The following is a 19,599-nucleotide window of genomic DNA, read 5'->3' on the forward strand; positions in this document are numbered from 1 at the left end:
GTTACCAAAGGTAAGTAACTTGTTCGTTAACTTTAGTCATAAATGAAAAGCAATTAAAGGAAATGAAATTAACCCTATTAAATTAAACTAAATTGACGTGAATAAAATATATAATGCTATTCTAATCCTGTTACTCAAAACTAAAGCAAATTGTCAACTTATATTAGAATAATACTAACCTAACAGTAAACCTAAATGAAAATGTCAAAACAATCATTTATAATGCAACAGTCTCGCCTTTGCAAACGTTAGAGGTATTGGCATTGTAAATGTCAACATTTTCATTTGTGAGAACAGGAAAACATATCAGTGCACATTATCCATAGTGTCTTTCATCCATGTGCAATTTATGCACCCAAATGTTTTTAATCCGAAAGGAATCACGTGGTGTAGATGCAAATCAATCTTTATTTTTTTTTTTAAACCAGGTTCTTCACAGCCGACGCGCGTTTCGCCCCATATGGACTTTTTCAGGGCTAAGAAAACACAGTATCTACCGAACTTATTTATCTCCCAAAAAATCCTTCTATTCCCAGTTCCTTTTGCAAGTAAGCTGTGCAATCAATGTCCAAATCTTATTTTAATGTAGTCGAGAAGAAGAATCGTCCTTCTGTATAGCAATTACGGAGCCATGATAAGTTCCAACATAGAGCCGTAAGCGTGTATCCCAAACGAAGAGTACGCGTGATCCGGTTCCATTTTTTGCACATGAATGAAAGACACTATTGATAATGTGCATTGATATGTTTTCCTGTTCTCATGAATGTGACATTCTATAACACCTGTGGTGGGCGGATTGTCCTTAGTTAATGCTGTAGAAGGATAAGCATTTTCATATCATAGTTGCACTTCAGAGAAATTAGAATATTGATACAGAAATTGTTTTTGAATAATAAGGAGACAAAGGTTGATGTGCAGATCAATTATAGCAAATCCTTCTTTCTTGTTTGTAAATTTTCATTTGTGTTGGTTTTGAAAACCGATAAATAAATGGCATTGTCATTTACAATGCCAATAGCTTAATCTCTCACAAATGCCACACACAGAGCCCCCCCACACGCACAGAGACCCCCCACACGCACAGAGACCCCCCACACGCACAGAGACCCCCCACACGCACAGAGCCCCCCCACACGCACAGAGCCCCCCCACACGCACAGATCCCCCCCCACATGCACTGAGCCCCCCACACGCACAGAGCCCCCCACACACACACACACACACAGACACACACACAGAGCCCCCCACACACACACACAGAGCCCCCCCCACACACACACACACACACAGAGCCCCCCCCCCCCCACACACACACAGAGCCCCACACGCAAACATACACAGGTGGGGAGCCCCGGACGGTAGGTGCGCTGCGCTCCTGCAATGGATTGTCGGCTAGTTCACAGGTCGTGCCTGGGAGGAAAGGGGCTGTGGCAGGGGTTGCAGCGGGCATTTGAATGCCACTGGGTAGGTCTGACGATGGTCTGTGCGTGGCACTCACTCCAGGCGGAGAGATGCTGGCACTGCGGCTACTGACAGTCTGTGGGTGCACAGAGTGCCGCTTGGAGCCGGGTGGGGAGGTTGTGGACATATTGGGACACCACTGGTAGCATTTTACATGTGCCCCTTGAGCCAAGAGAGTGGCATGGCAGCCCTTGGTCCATCAAGGACGTCCTCTCTGCCACCGAGCATCCCAGCATCCCTTGTGCTACATCTGCCCGCTTAGCCATCGTCCGGATGACATACGCTCTCCTCCCCACACACACGAGTTAAGGAGGGGGTTCTGGATTTTTATCGGTTTTATTATCCCAGCTGCCCTATCCCAGTGTCTAACAGCCACTTCCTGCATCAGTGTGAACATCACACTTTCCGATCTGGTACCGCACCTGGGTTCTCGCTGGCTTTTTATGCAAACATTCTCTGCACATTTAAGCCCGTTCAGCTGAGTGCCCATGTATTACCCAGTGACTTTGAGCCGTACTCCTATGTCTACGGATGCCCCTGCCCTACTAATGCCGTGATGTCATAACAACCACTGCTTAGTCACATATTTTGGGTGTATATCCAACCAGGCTGCCGGGGGCGTAGGTCTGGTGGTGGGGCTGTTAGTCCTTCTGAGGTGAGGTTTGAGAGGTGGGAGGGACGCCCCCTTGGCGCTGACTTCCGAAACATCCAGGGGTGAGAAGGGAGACTCATCCTAAAGCTCGCAGGGTGCCGGGAAAGCTCTGGAATTTGGTTCGTAGTTCATCTCAGCTGAGGTGTGAAGGGATGAGAGCCGAGGGCAGCGGCGTAGCTTCCTGTGGCACCGGGGCCAACTGAACCCTGGTTATTGCTGGGGTTCGCAATTCAAACAGGGGCCAATTACCTTCTATGCACTAGGACCCATGGCAGATCGTCGTTGCCCGCAGAAACCCAAGGGCGAGCAGCGGGGGCAGCGGGATGGCCCAGTATGAACTTTAGGGGGATTGGAGGGTTGTACTCCGCAGTGAGCATGGGCTCTATTCCGGGGTGCGAAGTGAGAGAAAGACCCTCAAGAGACCCCAGCGGTGCTGTTTCAGGGGCCGAAACGCAGTCGTCCTCAGATACATTTAGGGGCGAGTAGGGTTCTGCATTCAGGGTGGAGGTGTGAGGGGATGGGAGGGCCAACCTCGCTACCCCCACACGCCTACCACCATCGCTCAGGGGCGAGCAGGGCTCTGTCTGCACCTAGTGCTGAGGTGTGAGGGAGAGAGGAGGCCCCTAGTGCCGCCCCAGAGACACCCAGAAGCCAGCAGACATGGTTTGTGCGGAAGTGTGAGTGGACTGTACATACTGTAGGCAGTACGCACGTTTAAATCCAGTGCTACGGTGTGCCATGGGCAGATCTCCGGCTCTAGGATTCGTCCTATTCCAATGCCGCTGACGGCAGGAAGATGCTGGCCATTAATATTTAAAATAGGCTGTTTTTTTCAATTGAGCTGCTGAGCTCGTCATTTTCAAGTGCCAGGACTTCTTGAAGCACCAAACTCGGTGTTTTGACGTTTGTTAAACTGCCTGTCTCCGGCACTGGTAGGCAGGAGTGTTTCCACTCTTTGGTAGGCAGGAGTGTTTCCGCTCTTTAGAGGTCGGTCTTGGTGTGTGTCGAGCTCTGGAGATTTGCCCGGCGAGTTACACTCTGGGGCGATTGTTATTTGCAGCATACCCTTGCAGAATATCAGGGTATAGAGTAGTGTTAGCAAAATACTCTTTCGGCGAAGGCCATCGAGAGGCATGAAAGAAACGCCAGCGCTGCATGCTTGTCAAACATTGTGCCATCTTAAGGTTCAGTGTAATTTGTGATGGATTTTATTTTGAGGAGTTTTCTTTTAGCCCGTTTATAGATAGGAGAATTCTCTGTGAAGCTTCGTTCAAAGTTACACTTGGTGAAAAGGAGTCGCGCCTCTGACTTGCCACACAGCATGCAGCCTTTTGTCTTTTAGCCCCGTCCCTTTCAGACTGACCTCCTGCTGACGTAAAAGGTGCCTTATCTTCTTTATGGGGCTATATGGACCCATAAAGAAGATAAGAAACCTTTTACGCCAGCAGGAAGTCAAGGACCCCAGTCTGAAAAGGATGGGGCTTAAAGAGAAAAAAGAACATCACTTCTCCAATGGCTTGCCACCGTTTTGCATGAACGGTGACGCCAGCCAATGGAAAAGAGGAGCGGGGCATAACCTCGCTAGTGAAAATCCCTCGGTCATTAAGTCTCGCCAGCTCAACTGCGCATGTGCGCAGTCTTTCGCAGGCCGAGACCTAAAAATAAGAAACCCCTTCTAACCACAAAACTAACCCTAACTATAATCTTTATTTATGTAAAAAAAATAATGGGATGGTGCCTTAACTGAAAAGATAATTAACTTTGTTGTAAATAAGTTGTAGATAGATGACATGATACTTTTAGTTGATTACATGTAGATTTATTGTAGGACACAGCTGAGTACACACCTCGGCAGCTGACCAGACCATCAACTGACACAGGTAGAACACTCTGGCACAAGTTAAAACACTCATAGATATTTTGGGAAGCTGAGAAGGTGAAAACACTAAGGAAGGGCTAATGACTACTGACAGCCATATTACAAGAAGAATCAATATACAACACTTTAGTCTAACCCAAATACTAAATTAAATTTACCTTGAATGTTGCAGTGCTGGTATGTCTCAATAATTGCAGTTGAAGTTATGATGTGGTTGACAAGGTGATAGGATAGGAATGGAATGGGGTTGAAATAACCTTTCAGGTGAATGCCAAGGAACAATTCTCTAATTAGTCTGGATGATACCTTTTTTATATTCCCCCTGAGAATTAAATGTGTTTGACTTCCAATGTTTATAGAGAAAGGCATAAACTAACTAATTTCTATTGGTAAAATAGTAAACTGCTTAGTATAATATGTTTGAGGAGAAGAAAATGCAGACACGTTTCTTACTTATGCATGCAATATCTTTATGGATTCATTTTTGTATTTACCTTTGTGCTCACATAATATTCCTTTCCTTGTTATTTTACAGATGAGGGCCCTTTGCAGATGGCTGCTCCTCCACTGCCTAGCTGCCGGACTGACCTCCCTTCTCAACACTACTTTGCAAGTTTTGGCCCAGGTAGTGTAATACCTGCATCTCCTTCTGAGGCGAGTGCACCTGCTGTACAGCCGCTCTACCATAGAGTAGATGGGAGCCTGAGCGTGCGCAGCAGCAGTTCGGAGCACCTGCTGGAACCACCTGTCATAACCACAGAAGACTACCACGAGAGCGAGGGGTCGCGCAACCGGACCCGCGCAGTGGAGAACCAGTATTCATTCTATTGACGAGACGGCCGTTGGAACTGATGCAGATCTTTAACTGACAGACCTGCCACTCCTGTGTTGCAGTTCAAGTAGTTAGAAGCAGATTGGCTCCTGCCCCCTTGGCCCAAAGGGGTTTCTTTTTCATGGTGCCCAACTGTCCTGAAGATGTTCTGCTGGGAGTCTGTATAAGATCCTGCCACACGTTGCTCTGTCACCAGTGCCTGTAGAAAGATGCCTACTGCAGAGCAGACATTCAGACTGCAACTCCTTGCTGGTAGTGCTGCTCATGCTATGCCCAGGACTAGGTTCCATTAACTACTCAGAGAAACGAGTAAAACATTTTCAGGGAGGCCGTAACCATTAGCAGTCTAGTATGAGGTCCGAAGTAAAACGTCTGTTTTTTTTGCTCGTTATTTATTATAAACAAAATGGTTTTGAACTTGTAAAATACCTAATCCGTATTTTTAGACCTTTTTATTATACTGTAGCATTAGAGACCTGTTTTTTGTGGTGTAGGATTCCTGCTGCATGGTTTAGGGTCCTGGTGGAACTTTGAGGCTGTGTTATGCCAGAAAGGTATGGTACCTGTTAGGCAGCCTGTAGTTTAGGTCTGAGGAATGGTTAACAACCTGGCACTGTCAGGTGTGTTCCTGTTTGTTGGCTTGTGTTAGCTGATAGCCGCCGGCCCACTTGCCAAAAAGCAGATATTTGTACGAACAAGAGTTCTGTTTTTAACCTCATTGCGTTGTTCAGTTCTCTGGTAATTTTCTTTAACTCAGCGGCTGTCCTAGGGGCAGTGAGTTCAACGCACTACTGATGCCATGGATGATTTTCTGCAAACCCTGATACCATCTTACCTACAGAAAAAGGAGTGCACCTTAGAGGTTCTCTTACTACCAAAGATCAGGGAGTCACTACAAACTGGTACTACAAACTGTTAACCGGGGCAGCAAATTACCAAGCGCTCTGGTATTTCATTAAAAAAAAAGAAAGGAACATCTGTGTTGACGTTTATTTTTGTTTAGAAGGATCAGTACGTTGTGGAACCTATTTTTGGTGAACAGTATTAAGAATGAAAATAATGCTCCTGTTGCTCACCAGTAATCTTCATTACTCCGAATCCTAGTCTTGCTCACCACAGTATAGTTTCCCATCCCTCCCTGCCCTGTTTTTATGTGGTGCTACATCTTTCTTGTGCTTTGGTTACAGGATGTATTGTGAGGGAGACGTTCCTTTTATGTCATTGGTGGATGACTGAGTCAGCCATATTGGAGGGATGGGAGGCTGGTATGCTGACTTTAACTTTTGGAGTTTCTATGGGAGGCTAAAGCTAATTATGTCATTACTGTGGCAAGAAAGACGGAGAAGGAGGTAATGGCTGTGAGATTTACATTTTGTGCTCACCATTGAAAAGTTAACAAGCCTTCCTTCAGGGCTGTTTTTGTCATATGATATGTGCTGATTTAATAACTCTTCATGACACAAGTGAAAGTAAAACAATCTGATAAATTGCAGCATTTTATACAGTAAGAGAACGGAAGTCTTCTGCTAAATACCCAGTCAACCGTGTTCTTACTGTCTTCTTATTATTCCTTTGTGGCTTTTCCTGATGGTTTTCCTGTCAGCATGTATTCTTGCTTCTCATTTTCCTAAAGAAATCGAGTCATATGAGCTGCAGATTACACACTGTGCATAGATCGCCACCTAGTGTTGGGCCCGGATGTTGGAAGTTTGTTTTTGTCCTGAAAAGTTCTTTGGAAGTCACGAGATAGGTGATTCCTCCTTTGGACCACATTGCGCATGGGCATCGGCTCCATCCGCAGGATGTTTTTTTCCGCCATCGGGTTCAGATGCGTTTCCTGCGCTCTGGTTTGGAACCGAATTTCCTTTGGCGCGCAATCCTCACCCAGTTCGACTGTATTGTTTTGATCGCGCTCCCCATCGACGCAATTCTTCACCACTTCAAAGTCTTCGATTCCGGTCGTCGACGAAGGCCTTCGGGCCTGCCTGGGCCTTACTCTCTGGCTCATGAAAAGGACGCCATTCAAGAGGTGTCTTCAATGTGGGTCGAAGTTTCCCCACACGGATCTACATGAGGTGTGCAACCTTTGCCTCTCACCGGAGCACGAGGCCAAAGACTGTTCCGCTTGTGCCTCCTTCCGCTCCAAGAAAAATATTTGGGACCGACTAGTTTGAAGAACCATGGCTTGCTCGTCAGCTTCAATCCCCAACGACATCTTTGAAGAGGGCGTCGACGTGCCAGAACACCAGTGGGCCGAAGAAAGTGCCAGCTCCTCTGATGCCGAAGACTCAGACCTCGAAGACATCACTCCAGCTCAACGGGTCGGAAGTAAGAACGTCGACCCCAACCCTTCCTCAACACTCTCAAAAAAGGCTTGGGTCACACCCTCACCTTCGGACCCGGGTGCACTCCGAGAGACTGCTTCCCACGCCCTACCTTCGGGCCCGGCAAAGAAGCCTACTAAGCCTTCAGGCGGCTTCGGCTCAAGTCAGCCTATTCCCAGTGTCGATCCCATACCAACACCGAAGAAGATGCAATCTTCCTCAGCCACGCCGAACGCTGCTCCGACACCCAATTACTCCGTGCCGAAGACTGGCACCGGCTCATCGATGCCAAAACCGCACTCTGAGCTGAATAAAAAACTGCCTAAAGGTCACGACTCCCATGCTTCGGAGCAGAAAAAACACCCGGAACCGAAAAAACAGGTTCCGGTTAAAGACATTTCGAAAGGTCATAGTTCTAAGCCAAAGGACCCTAGACCAGCTACTGAGTCTGTGCAGAAAAAACCTACGGAACCGAAAACTTTGACGCCGAAGGATCTGCCCTACACAGAAGAGCTTTTTACACCAGATCCTACTCAAAGGACTCTTGTAAAGGATCCTAAGACTGGCCAACTAGCTCTGAGCTTGAAGAAGAGACCACTAAAGGCGCCTGCAACTCCTCCTCATCCAAAGAAGAAAAGAGACATTGCAACCTCTCCATTAAGGGTTCCTTCTCCACCACCTCCCCATACTATTCCTCCTCCACCACATAATTTGCCTACACCATCCACTAATCCAGATGATGATGTAGATACAGACTCTGATACAGGTGGGGGTGCACATAACCCAGTAGGGACCAATAGTCCCCCCTCAGTCACCTAATCCATGGGATGATTATAACACCCCTGATGTGCCTTACGTCCCTCAAGACGATGTATATCCTTCCAGGCCTTCCCCACCAGAGGACACTATAGGTTTCAACCTATTAGTCCATAGAGCTGCCCAGTACCATGAGGTTGACTTGCACAAAGATACTGTAGAGGAAGACTTCTTAATGGACACTTTTGACACTGCACAAAGGTCGACTGCCATTTTCCCAATGCTTACAGGGGTTATTAAGCATGCAACAGAGGTATTTAAAGATCCTGTCGGGACTTGTGTCCTCAACCCTCGCATTGAGAAGAAATACAAAGCTGCCCCTACAGATCCAGTTTACATTAGAGGTCCAGCACCACTAGATTCCTTAGTAAGATCTAATGCACGTAAACGTGCTAATACACAAACATCAGGTGATGCCTCACCACCATATAAGGAATCTAAACTTCTTGATGCCTCCGGTAAGCGCACAGTGTCACAAGCAGCTAACATATGGCGCATTGCCAATACTCAAGCGCTGTTGGCAAGATATGACAGGGCACATTATGACGAATTAGAATCCATAATGCAGCATCTACCAGATAAATATAAAAACAGGCCCAATGAACTCGTACAGGAAGGTACAAATATCACCAATACTTCCATTTGTTGCGCCCTAAATGCTGCAGATACTGCCTCAAGGGCAATTAATACTAGAGTACTTCTGCGTAGGCATGCCTGACTATGTATTTCAGGTTTCAAACCTGAAGTGCAAAATTCCATCCTCAGTCAGCCTGTCTGGGATCGATGCCGGTTGTCATGCTAGCTGCGTGAGAAATGGAAGGGAGCAAGACAGGGAAATACTAAATTTCCCATGATCCCTGGTGGTAGCGCGTAACGCGCAGCCCGCAGTCGCGCCTCAAGTAGGATAAAGCTGGCAGAGGAATGAGGAAAGCCTCCGATAATTCCCTGTTGCGTGTGGGCAACACCGCTGTTTTGGGCGTTTCCCGGTCCGGTGATAAAGAAGGACGGAGTCGATCCTTGCTGCCGCCTCCCTCAGAGTACAGGTATCGTGGAGGCTTTAACGTTACTTCTCTGTTGAATGAGACGCTCTTATCGCGTACTCTTGCTGAGGAGACAGTGCTCACTTAGTGGCGCTTGGGCAGCTCAATCTCCCTGTTGGAGAAACCCCTGACTGGTTTCATGTAGGGAGGTTGAGGCACCCGCGAATCAGCTTCTGAAATTAGTTTACATTTTTAAAGAAATTGGAATGTGATTAATCTGATGAACATGAGGTGTGTTTAAGAGGGCATTAAGCACACAACTTTGCCAGATCTAGTTAGAACATGTATTTGCTTAAGAGGGCATTAAGCACACAAATTTGCCACATCTAAATGGAACTTTTGCATGATTGAATGTGACGCCATGTCTATTCCTTCTTTGATCCAGGATTGTGTTACTATGACAGTTAGTTGGTTTTGCTGAGTACAAGGAAATCCACACATTTGTTCTTCTTAATAATGTTACTTTGAAGAGAAAGAGAGAGAGCAGGTTTGGATGATATCGTAGCTCTCATTCCCTCTTCTACTAGGATTAAGGAGCAGTTATTTTCTTTTACAGGTAGGAGCGGCTGGTATAAAGAAAGAGAGGGTAATAGGGGTATTAAAAGAAAAGAACCTTATTGGTCAGGATCTTGATTGTATGTTCTTGTAGCCCTTACTGGTCTCCTTCCCCGCAGTTCCCTTCCTTTCTTTTTCCCCCGCTCAATTGCTCCCAAAAGTCTGTGCTTGATTGCAACCCAGACTTGGGTCAATTCAGAGGTGGACCCCATTGAGCATCACACAGCCCTGAGGAACTGGGATTTGGAAAGCCTGACAGTCATTTGATGAGAAACACCTATTTGGCCCTAATGTCGATGTACCTTTAGAGAAAATGAAAAAAAGACACTGACACAGCTAAATCTATGGGAGCCTTGCAAATGCAAGCTCCCAGACGTTCTTTTCGTCGCTCATCATATAGAAGCAACACAAGAGGCGACGCCTCCAATAGCCCCTCCACTTCCTATAAGACCCCTAGCCAATCCGCATTCACTAAGGGCTACCAAAGAAGGGGTTACAGGGGTAAGAACAACAAGAGCAGAGGCAAAACCAACAACTCCCGCTCTGCCTCCACCCCTACCCAATGACTTTCCTCCACTTTCCCCCCCACCATTCCACTCCTGTGGGGGGGAAGACTACAACAATTCCTTCTTGCCTGGACCACCATCACATCAGACAGGTGGGTGCAACAAATTATTCAATCAGGTTACTGTCTAGAACGAACATCTACCCGCCCAAACATACCATCCAAACAGCGTCCAATGTCACAAGAGCATCTATCAATGCTAAGGCAAGAAGTAATAACCTTGCTAGAAAAAAGTGCAATAGAACCAGTTCCTCTGCACCAACAAAACAAGGGAGTTTACTCCCTATACTTTACTATCCCAAAGAAGGACGGCTCTCTAAGGCCTATTGTAGACCTCAGACCTCTAAACATATACATACAGTCAGACTATTTTCACATGGTCACACTCCAACAAGTCCTTCCTCTCCTGTTACAAAACTACTTCCTTGCTACTCTAGATCTCAAGGACGCATACTTCTACATTCCCATTCACAAAGCTCACAGGAAGTATCTCAGATTTGTAATAGACAGGCAGCACTATCAATTCAAATTTCTCCCATTTGGAGTCACAACCGAACCAAGGGTATTCACCAAGTGCCTAGCAGTAGTGGCAGCACATTTACTAAGACAGCATATCCACGTCTTCCCATACCTCGACGACTGGCTCATAAAAGCCAGCTCATACAACCAGTGTGTGGAACACACTCATGCCATGATCCAACTGTTCCAAAACTTGGGGTTCACAATAAACCACACCAAGTCTCATCTCCAACCATCCAAAGTACAATAGTACCTTGGTGCCACAATAAACACCTGAACAGCGCTAGCTTATCCAACTCCAGTAAGGATAGCCAGCATGAAACTCTTCACAAAGTTTCAGCCACAACACTCCGTTCCAGCACGAGTTTTCATGCAGCTCATAGGGATGATGGCCTCTTGCATTTTCATTGTGCCCCTTGCAAGTCTTCAAATGCCTCCTCTTCAAGAGTGCTTATCGTGTCAATGGAACCAGGCTCAAGGTCAATTAACAGACCTAGTGTTTTTAGACGGTCGGACTCATCGCTCTCTGCAGTGGTGGAACACCAAAAACCTTTCCAAAGGGCGACCGTTTCTGGAGCCAGTTCCTCAAATAGTCTTGACAGTGGACACCTCGCTCTCCGGCTAGGTAACCCACCTACAGCAACACACCATGCAAGGCAGGTGGACACCACAACAAAAGTACTCCATATCAATCACCTGAAGTTATTAGCTATATTACTAGCACTGAAAGCTTTCCAAAAGCAAGTAACAAACAAAGCTGTGTTAGTCTGCACGGACAACATGACAGCCATGTTTTACATACAAAAACAGGGCGGAACAACTCTCTCAACTAGAACAAAACATATGGCGGTGGGCTATACCTCAAATCATATTCCTCCTAGCCCAGCATGTTCCAGGAGTACAAAATACCATAGCAGATCTGTTAAGTCGTCAGACACATCAGACCCACTAGTGGGAACTTCATCCGCAAGTTCCTCAACCATTCTTTCAGATGTGGGGACAACCTCAGATCTCTTTGCCACCCACAAAAACGCCAAATGCCTAAGCTTCGCCGCCAGTTATCCACACCCACTGTCCAAAGGCAATGCGATATGGATGAACTAGTCAAACAGATTTGCGTACGCTTTTCCACCTCTACCACTCATGCCACTAGTAGTACGCAAACTACAGCAGCATTCTCTGACCCTCATCCTAGTTGCTCCAACGTGGGCCAGACAGCCGTGGTACACCACACTGCTACAACTGTCTGTAGTACCATACCAAAAACTATACCTGTCTCCCCGCCTTTTAACACAAAACCGTGGAGAGATCAGGCACCTGGACCCAGCTCAGCTCAACCTTGCGACGGACTCCTGAAATCCGAGAATTTGGATATCTTAACCTTCCTCCAGACTGCATGAATGTCATAAAAGAAGCTAGACGTCCAACCACTAGATCCTCAATGACCTGGTTCTAGTTCTGTTTAGAACACATACAAAGACCTGGCAGGTGCCAGAATAAAATATATACAAAAACTTAAAGGGACAAAGGAGAACAGTATACAATGGAACACATTTTCCTTCCTTAACAAAAGATTTAAGAACAGACACCCAAATTTGTATCCACTCTTCTGACATTCCATACCTTATCTTGGGTGACAATGCTGTTGCGATTAACTTTTATAACCTTGATAGGTCTTCCAAACTTGGCCTCTCCTTTTAGCAAAATACCTGGTTTACGTATTCTGAACCATTCTCTTTTTTTCTCATTTTTTTTCTCAAACTTTTTATTAACTCAGCTAGAGAGACCATACAGTGCAAAAAGACCATTTCCATTACTACATAGTGTATCGAACACAGAAGATCCATAGCAGTATGTTCATGAGGGAATATAGGAACATGTTTGACCATTCAGCAACCGTCTATTCACCTACGCCCAACCCTTTGTACTTTCGCCAGGGCGCCCACACTTTTTCCCATTTTTTTTAACACGGCCCCTGCTTTTGTACACTGAGTCTGACCCATTTCCAACAACAAAATGAGGTTGTTTCACAATCATTCTAATGTCATAATAGTGTTTGCATCTAATTGTTTCTTTTCCACTCTCAGGGCCACATCCTCTTTGTTCTTAACACAGGGACTTACATTTCTCTTCTTTTTAAACCACCATGGGCACAACTTGGAAATGGGCTCCCTTCCTTTCAACAATTTGAAATGACTAACTGCAGTGGTACTGTGAGGCATTATGCGTTACATCCATAACTTCTCTCAACTTGTCTTTCCACCCTGCACCAAAACTGCGTGCCCACAGAATATCCTGTTTCAAGACTCTATTGTATCTCTTGACTTGACCATTGCCTTAAGGTTCGTATAAAGCAGTAGTGATGTTAAAATACTTAAGAAAATCTTCTATATCTTGAGATTTCATCTGTATGCCATTATGCGTAATGATCAGTACCGGATAACCCTCTCTGGCAAAAACGTCCTTGAAAAACTCAATCACATTAGAGGTATTAACTTGAGGTAAAAGTTTGATTTCAGGCCACTTAGAGTGATAATCATCACCAAATCAAATCTGCAATCACGAGGTAAAAAGTAAAACACTCCTGAAATGTCAAAACCAACATTTTTGCAGCAGAAAATCGGGTCACTCCACAGAAATTAAAGGAGCGGGGTGACACTTACGCATCTTTTCACTGCTAGCACAATCGAGGCATTCCCTTACAATACTGTCCACAAATCTGTCCATACCAGGCCACCAAAACACAGTTCTGACCATTCTCTTCATGGACGCCATTCCCTTCATGAGCCACAGACAAAATGCCATCACAAAGAGATTTAGATGGTATCCTTTTATTTTGCCTGACTACCAGATCCCCCTCCATTTCACCAGAAATTTTGCAAAAAGGAAAAAAATCTGCAGAAATGTCACTCTTAAGAGGCCTCTCTTCCTCAATACTGGCCACAATCTCTTCATCGTCCCTTTCTTCATTTAAATTACGAGGCAACCTGAAAAGACAATCAGATGTTACATTAATTTTCCCTGGTATATATTATACCATAAAATGGTACTCTTGCAAGCTAGACATAAAAACGTGCTATGCGACCTGTAGCTTTTTGATCACCCACAGGAAACAAAGTGGCTACAAGTGGCTTGCAGCCTGCTCTCAAAATAAAACAAGCTCCCCAAACATAGTTGTGGAAATGCTCCACCTCCCACACACAGGCTAATAACTCTCTCTCAATAACCGCATAGTGTCTCCCTGTCTCATTAAGGGTCTCATTAAGGGTTTGGAAAACAAATGCTTCCACTCTTCTTACCCAGCTCGTTGTGACGAGACCTCTCCCAAACCATACAAACTTGCATCTACTGAAACTATGCACATCTTATTTATACACTACGGTTTTAAAGTCGGAGCTGTCACCATCTCAGCCTTGATACTCTCAAAGGCTTGTTGCTGTCGTTCTTCCCAGATAAATTCTACGTTCTTCCTTGTAAGTTCTCTCAAAGGTTCCATCTTGGAAGCAAAGTTGTTAATAAATTTACTGTAGTACTCGCAAAGACCTGAAAAGGAGAGCAGTTTATCTTTTGACTCTGGATCAGGGGCATTAAGGAGAGCTTCGACAAGGGATTTTTTGGGTACCACACCTTTAGATAACCTGTGTCCTAGGTATTCCACTGAGTCTCGATACAACTTGCATTTATTCCTCTTGAGAGTTAATCCATGTTCTCTCAGAACGTCACACACTTTTCTTAGATGGTCAGAATGTACCGTCTTATCACCAGAGAATATAAGAATATCATCTTGAAAACATTTGACGTAAGACTCCATGCCTTTGAACAAGTGACACCTAGACCTTTGGCAGACAGAAGCTGCAGATGCGAGACCAAAAGGCATCCTTTTAAACTGATACAGGCCCTGAGGAGTGATCAAAGCAGTCATATGATGTGATTCTACTGCCAGTTTTATCTGATGGTATGCAAAACGAAGATCAAGTGTATAAAAGATGGTGGCACCTCCAAGCATACTCACTACTTCAATAATGTTCGGTAAAGGATGACAGTCTACCAAAATATTAGCATTTAACACTGAGATCAATGCATAAACTCATAGATTTATCTGGTTTCCGTGCTAAAACAATTGGAGAAACCCATTCTGACGATTCTACTTCTTCAAGAACACCTCCCATTAATATCTCCTTTAGGACACCACCTAACTCCTCTCACATTTATAGGAACATTCCTAAGCCTTTGACTAACTGGACATGCTCCTTGTTTAAACTTGATCAAATGGGTACAACCTTTAAGTTTTCCCAACTTTTCAGAAAAAACTTTGGAAAATTCATCTTCAATCACTTTCCCACTAGTGTTATCTTTGATTATCAAAACAGTTTCTTTGCTACGAGGTTTAAGTATTATTCCCAATTTCCACTGGTCTCTCCTACTCAATACATTAACCCCTTTCTTCACCACATACAATTTGATGAAAGCTGTCCTCTCTTTGAAAGAGACATCGGAAGCTACATAACCAATGAGATCGATAATGGAACTATCATAGCTTTGAGGTATGACATCCAAGGGACACAAATCCCAATGTGTCAAGGATCCACCACATTTCTCATTAAAATAGTTTTCAGTATTGATTGACCATGGTGACCCTGAGTCAGCCATACGTTCTAACTCTTGGTCTAAAAAGTGAACAGCACATTTAGGCAGTTTCAAGACTTCACTTTCGTTAATACACATATGATCAACAGATACAACAATTCCAGTTTCCTTTGTGGATTCCCAATCTTGGTCACACCTCACACACGAGACTTCATTAGTTCACGTGGGAGACACTTTCCCTCTGTTAAGTACCCTTTTTATCATTTCATCCCCTAGCAAAATGACCAACTCTTCCACATTTAATGCAGTATTTACCAATAGCAGGACAGTGTTGGAATGATGCTACATGGTTGAGACTACCACATCTGTAGCTAACAATATTTTTGTCACTTTTCTTCCCTGGTTGATTTATTTATTTCGGATTTGTAATGTGCCGGCTGCGTCCCAGCGCAACCAGAGACCAAAGAAAGAGCCTGAAAGTGCAACAGAGTGTTAGACAGCAAAAGTAGTGAAGAGCCAGGTCTTTAAGGCTTTTCGAAACGCCAGATGATTCGGAGTAGCTCTAATAGGAGCCGGGAGCGAGTTCCAAAGTTTCGCCGCCAGACAGCGGAATGAACGCCCCCTGGCCCTAGTACTCCAGAATCGAGGGGTACAGATCAACTGTGTTTTCAGCAGATCCCAACGGACGCCCAGGTGCATAGAGCGCCAATAAATTAGATAGCCATTATGGTGTCTGGCGAGCCAAGATCTTATGTGATATGCACAGTGCCTTGAACTGAACTGAATGCGCTGTTTGACAGGCAATCAATGGAATTTGGGGAGCACGTGCTCCACTGAGCCAGGTCTTGGCGGCGCAACCAGAATCCGGGCTGGCGCATTCTGGACCCTCTGCAGGCGCTTGATGCTGGCCTTGTTGGCGCCCAAGTAGAGGGAATTTTCATAGACCAATCTGCACAGAATTGACACCTGGACAATGGTCTGGCGCACCTTGGGAGGGAAGAAACCAAGCAAAGGTTTCAGGCCTCGCAGAAGCCCGAAGCAGACACCTACGACGGCAGTGGATTGTTTGTCAAAGGTCAAGCTGTTGTCAAACCACACGCCCAAATTCTTCACAACCTCCTTAAGGAATGGGGCAGGTTTGAGACGATCCAGCCAGCACTGCTCGGACCATAGCTGCCGGTCCTTCCTGAACAGCAAAATCTCCGATTTACTGGCATTCAACTGTAAACAGTTTGCCACCATCCAGTCTGAGACTGCAAGGAGATCCTCTTTGAACTTACCCAAATTGGTATCGTATTTCTTCGAGAAAGCGATCACCAATTGGGTGTCTTTGGCATACAACACCAAGGACAACCCCCTTTGCCACCTCTGCCAGGGGACTAACATAGATGTTAAACAATAGTGGGCTCAATACTGAGCCCTGCAGCACCCCCTGATGCATAGCAAACTCCTGTGAGTGAAAAGGTGGTACTGAAACTTGGAAGGACCTCCCCTTCAGTCCAAGACCTCAAACGCCTTCAGGAAATTGGGATCAGGGATGCGAAGTATCTCATGGAAGACGGTATCTAACGCAGCACTTAAGTTCAAAAGGACCAAGGCCGCAGAGTCCCCAACATCCAGGCTACCCTGAATTGCTTCCGACACTACCAGTAACGCGGACTCAGTACTATGCCGAGATTGAAAACCATGCTGTGATGGATCAAGGATAGCATTCTGCTCGATGAATTTGGACAGAATAGAATTCATGTGTGATTCCACCATCTTTGCCAAAAAAAGGCAGCTGGGAGATAGGTCGGTAGTTGCCATGTTCGGCAGGGTCCAGGGACGATTCTTTAGGGAATGGGAAGACTTTAGCATGTTTTCACGCCCTAGGTACAGATCCTGACATCAAAGACAAACTGGCCAGATCTAAGCTCACAGGAGGGATCAGGGAATTAAATTGGCGAAAGTGGGCAGGTGTCAAAGGGTCGCCCGGAGAGCCTGATTTATTTTTTAAACAAAGGGCGTCAAATTCCGTGGGTGCCAAGGGAGGGAATAATTGACAAGCTGTTAACCCCCAAGGAGTCCCCCACCCCTGGTGCCTCCCCCTCCATAGGCAAGCTGCCTTTGGTAGTCCCAGGTATATCTGCTCTACTTTGTTGACAAAGTACCGCGCCAACTCGTCACACTGATGGTTAGAGGAAATGGGAGAAACCCTAGTACCACCGCACTCTTCACGCTTTTGAGCAGAGAGAAGATTGTCTTCGCAGGATTAGAGCTGGCCAGAATTTTATTGGCCACAAACTCTGCTCGTGCTCTCCGAATGCACTTGTGGTACTGCTTGACAGCCACCCGATATTCTAACTTTGCTGCCGCGTCATGAGAGCGTCTCCAGGCACTCTCAAGCTGCTTGCAGCCCTTCTTTGTAAGAGTTAGCGAGTCATTAAACCACGGATTAGATGGCCCGTTAAACCGGGATACAGCTATCCAGGCCAAACGACAGCCATTCTTGAAAACACAAATTTGCTTCCTCCACATCTGGCGGTAGCTGAGGCCTATACTTAGACAGGCAGGCAGAAAAAAGATCCAAGTCTAACTTGTGCCAGGGGCATTTGAGAACTTGGGCTGGGCAGATCAAATCAGCTTTACCCTGCAACAGCAGTGAAAACGAAACCAAGAAGTGGTCAGTCCAAGCCTGCGGGACCGGCGGGTAGATTTTTATAGGACTAAAATTGGAGAAAATAGGATCAAATGAATGTCCAGCCACGTGTGTCTCCTCGAACATGCTGCGTCAGCTGGAAGGCCTCTAAGTCGGCCAAGAAGCTGACAATCTCAGCTTTCCCACCTTTCTCAAGATGGAGATTGAGATCCCCTAAGATGGTAAAATTTGCCGCCTTACTAGCAAATCGTTCCACTTTACTCAGTAGTTCTTCACTAAACAAACTCGAGGGACAGGGGGACCTATAAATTAGGAGGCCAGATAATGTAAAATTGTGGTTCAGCCTGATTTTAAATGAGGCACTTTGACAGTCCCCTTACACAGACTGAAAGTGTAAACCTCCTTAACTACCTCTGCAATACCGTCCCACCGTCCCCCCCCCCTCCTCTATTGATGGTCTCTAACACATAGCCTTGAGGAAGAGCCAACCAAGGCTCTGCCACTGAGTCTTGGGTGAGCCATGTCTCCGTTAGAGTTCGGGCTGGACTGTTCCCATGAGGCACAGGGTCAAGGCTGATTTGCATCTGGCCATGTCTGAACTGGGGTGGTGTGGAGTGCAACAAAAAAACGATGGATTTAGGCCCAGATCTCTGTACTGGGGTGAATGTATGACATTGTTCTGCATTCTGTCCATCAACTGTTGTTTTTGCATTTGTCACCCCGAGTGGGATGGGTATGCTCAGACGTGAGTCCTATGCTCTCCACACCACTGGAGTCCAGCTATCCTGGCTAAAGACGGCTGATAGCCAGAAACCGGTCCTAGGATGCTTGATTTCCGTCCAGGAAAGACCTGGTTTGGCAGTTCGGGCTGGACTGTTCCCATGAGGCACAGGATCAAGGCTAATTGGCATATGACCATGTCTGAACTGGGGTGGTGTGGAGTGCAAAAAAACGATGGATTTAGGCCCAGATCTCTGTACATAGGTGCGTCTCGGGTGGCTTGGTAGCAGGCTGGCTGTCGGCCGGTGTTGAGTGCGTGGAGGGTGGTCGCGTCATATGTCCGGGTGGGCTGGCTCCGGCGGGGTCCAGGTGCTGGGCGCGGGCGGGCTTGCCTTTGGCGCGCCATCGGTGCGCCAGCGGCACGCGCGTCCGCTCCACGGGCGCCGCGCGGCCTCCATAAGAGGCAAAGTGGGAGGGCGGAGCAGCTGGGAGGCGGGAGCGGGCTGGCCAATGGGCAGTGGCAGGGGGGGTACAGAAGGAAAGTAGGTGGCGGGCCGCGGGGGAGCAGCGGCGGGGAGCGGGGGGCACAGAGGGCAGGGGTGCCTAGATGCGGAATAGAACAAAGAACAACAAGCAGGTCAGAATGACCGAGGCAGTAAGTCCAGAGCAGCAACAAGCGCACCGATGGCAGGTGCGAGCCGGGGGCAGAGTCTCGGGCAGAAGGAGCAGCTGGACGAGCCGTGCAGCGCGACCTGGGGACAGGTCGCACTCACCTGCGCCGCACGGCCTCCATAAGAGGCCAAGTGGGAGGACGGAGCAGCTGGGAGGCGGGAGCGGGGTGGCCAATGGGCAGTGGCAGGGGGGTACAGAAGGGAAGAAGGGGGCGGGGGAGCAGCGGCGGGAAGCCGGGAGCGGGGGGGCACAGAGGGCAAGGGTGCCTAGAAGCGGAATAGAACGAAGAGAACAACAATCAGGTCAGAATGACCGAGGCAGCAAGTCCAGTGCAGGAAC

General features: G+C 46.7%; 1 protein-coding gene and 1 long non-coding RNA gene across 5 annotated transcripts in view; one reads left to right on the top strand and one right to left on the bottom strand.

Annotated features, from left to right (window-relative positions):
• Positions 1-5,798, top strand: part of SH2B2 (SH2B adaptor protein 2) — a 493,931-nt gene extending 488,133 nt beyond the window's left edge. For all 4 annotated transcript variants that reach the window (XM_086954571.1, XM_086954573.1, XM_086954574.1 and 1 more), the window contains one exon: positions 4,528-5,798. In XM_086954571.1, coding sequence (XP_086810697.1) covers positions 4,528-4,823 — 296 coding nt within the window. In that variant the 3' untranslated portion in view covers positions 4,824-5,798. The remainder of the gene's footprint in view (positions 1-4,527) is intronic.
• A 6,606-nt stretch (positions 5,799-12,404) lies between these two features.
• LOC147729685 (uncharacterized) overlaps positions 12,405-19,599 on the bottom strand; it is a 79,308-nt gene continuing 72,113 nt past the window's right edge. Inside the window, exon 3 of the long non-coding RNA XR_015308341.1 lies at positions 12,405-13,630. This is a non-coding gene — a long non-coding RNA (uncharacterized LOC147729685). The remainder of the gene's footprint in view (positions 13,631-19,599) is intronic.

Source organism: Lissotriton vulgaris, chromosome 2_1, assembly GCF_964263255.1.
Source record: "Lissotriton vulgaris chromosome 2_1, aLisVul1.2, whole genome shotgun sequence".
In the NCBI taxonomy this organism is placed as follows: Eukaryota; Metazoa; Chordata; class Amphibia; order Caudata; family Salamandridae; genus Lissotriton; species Lissotriton vulgaris.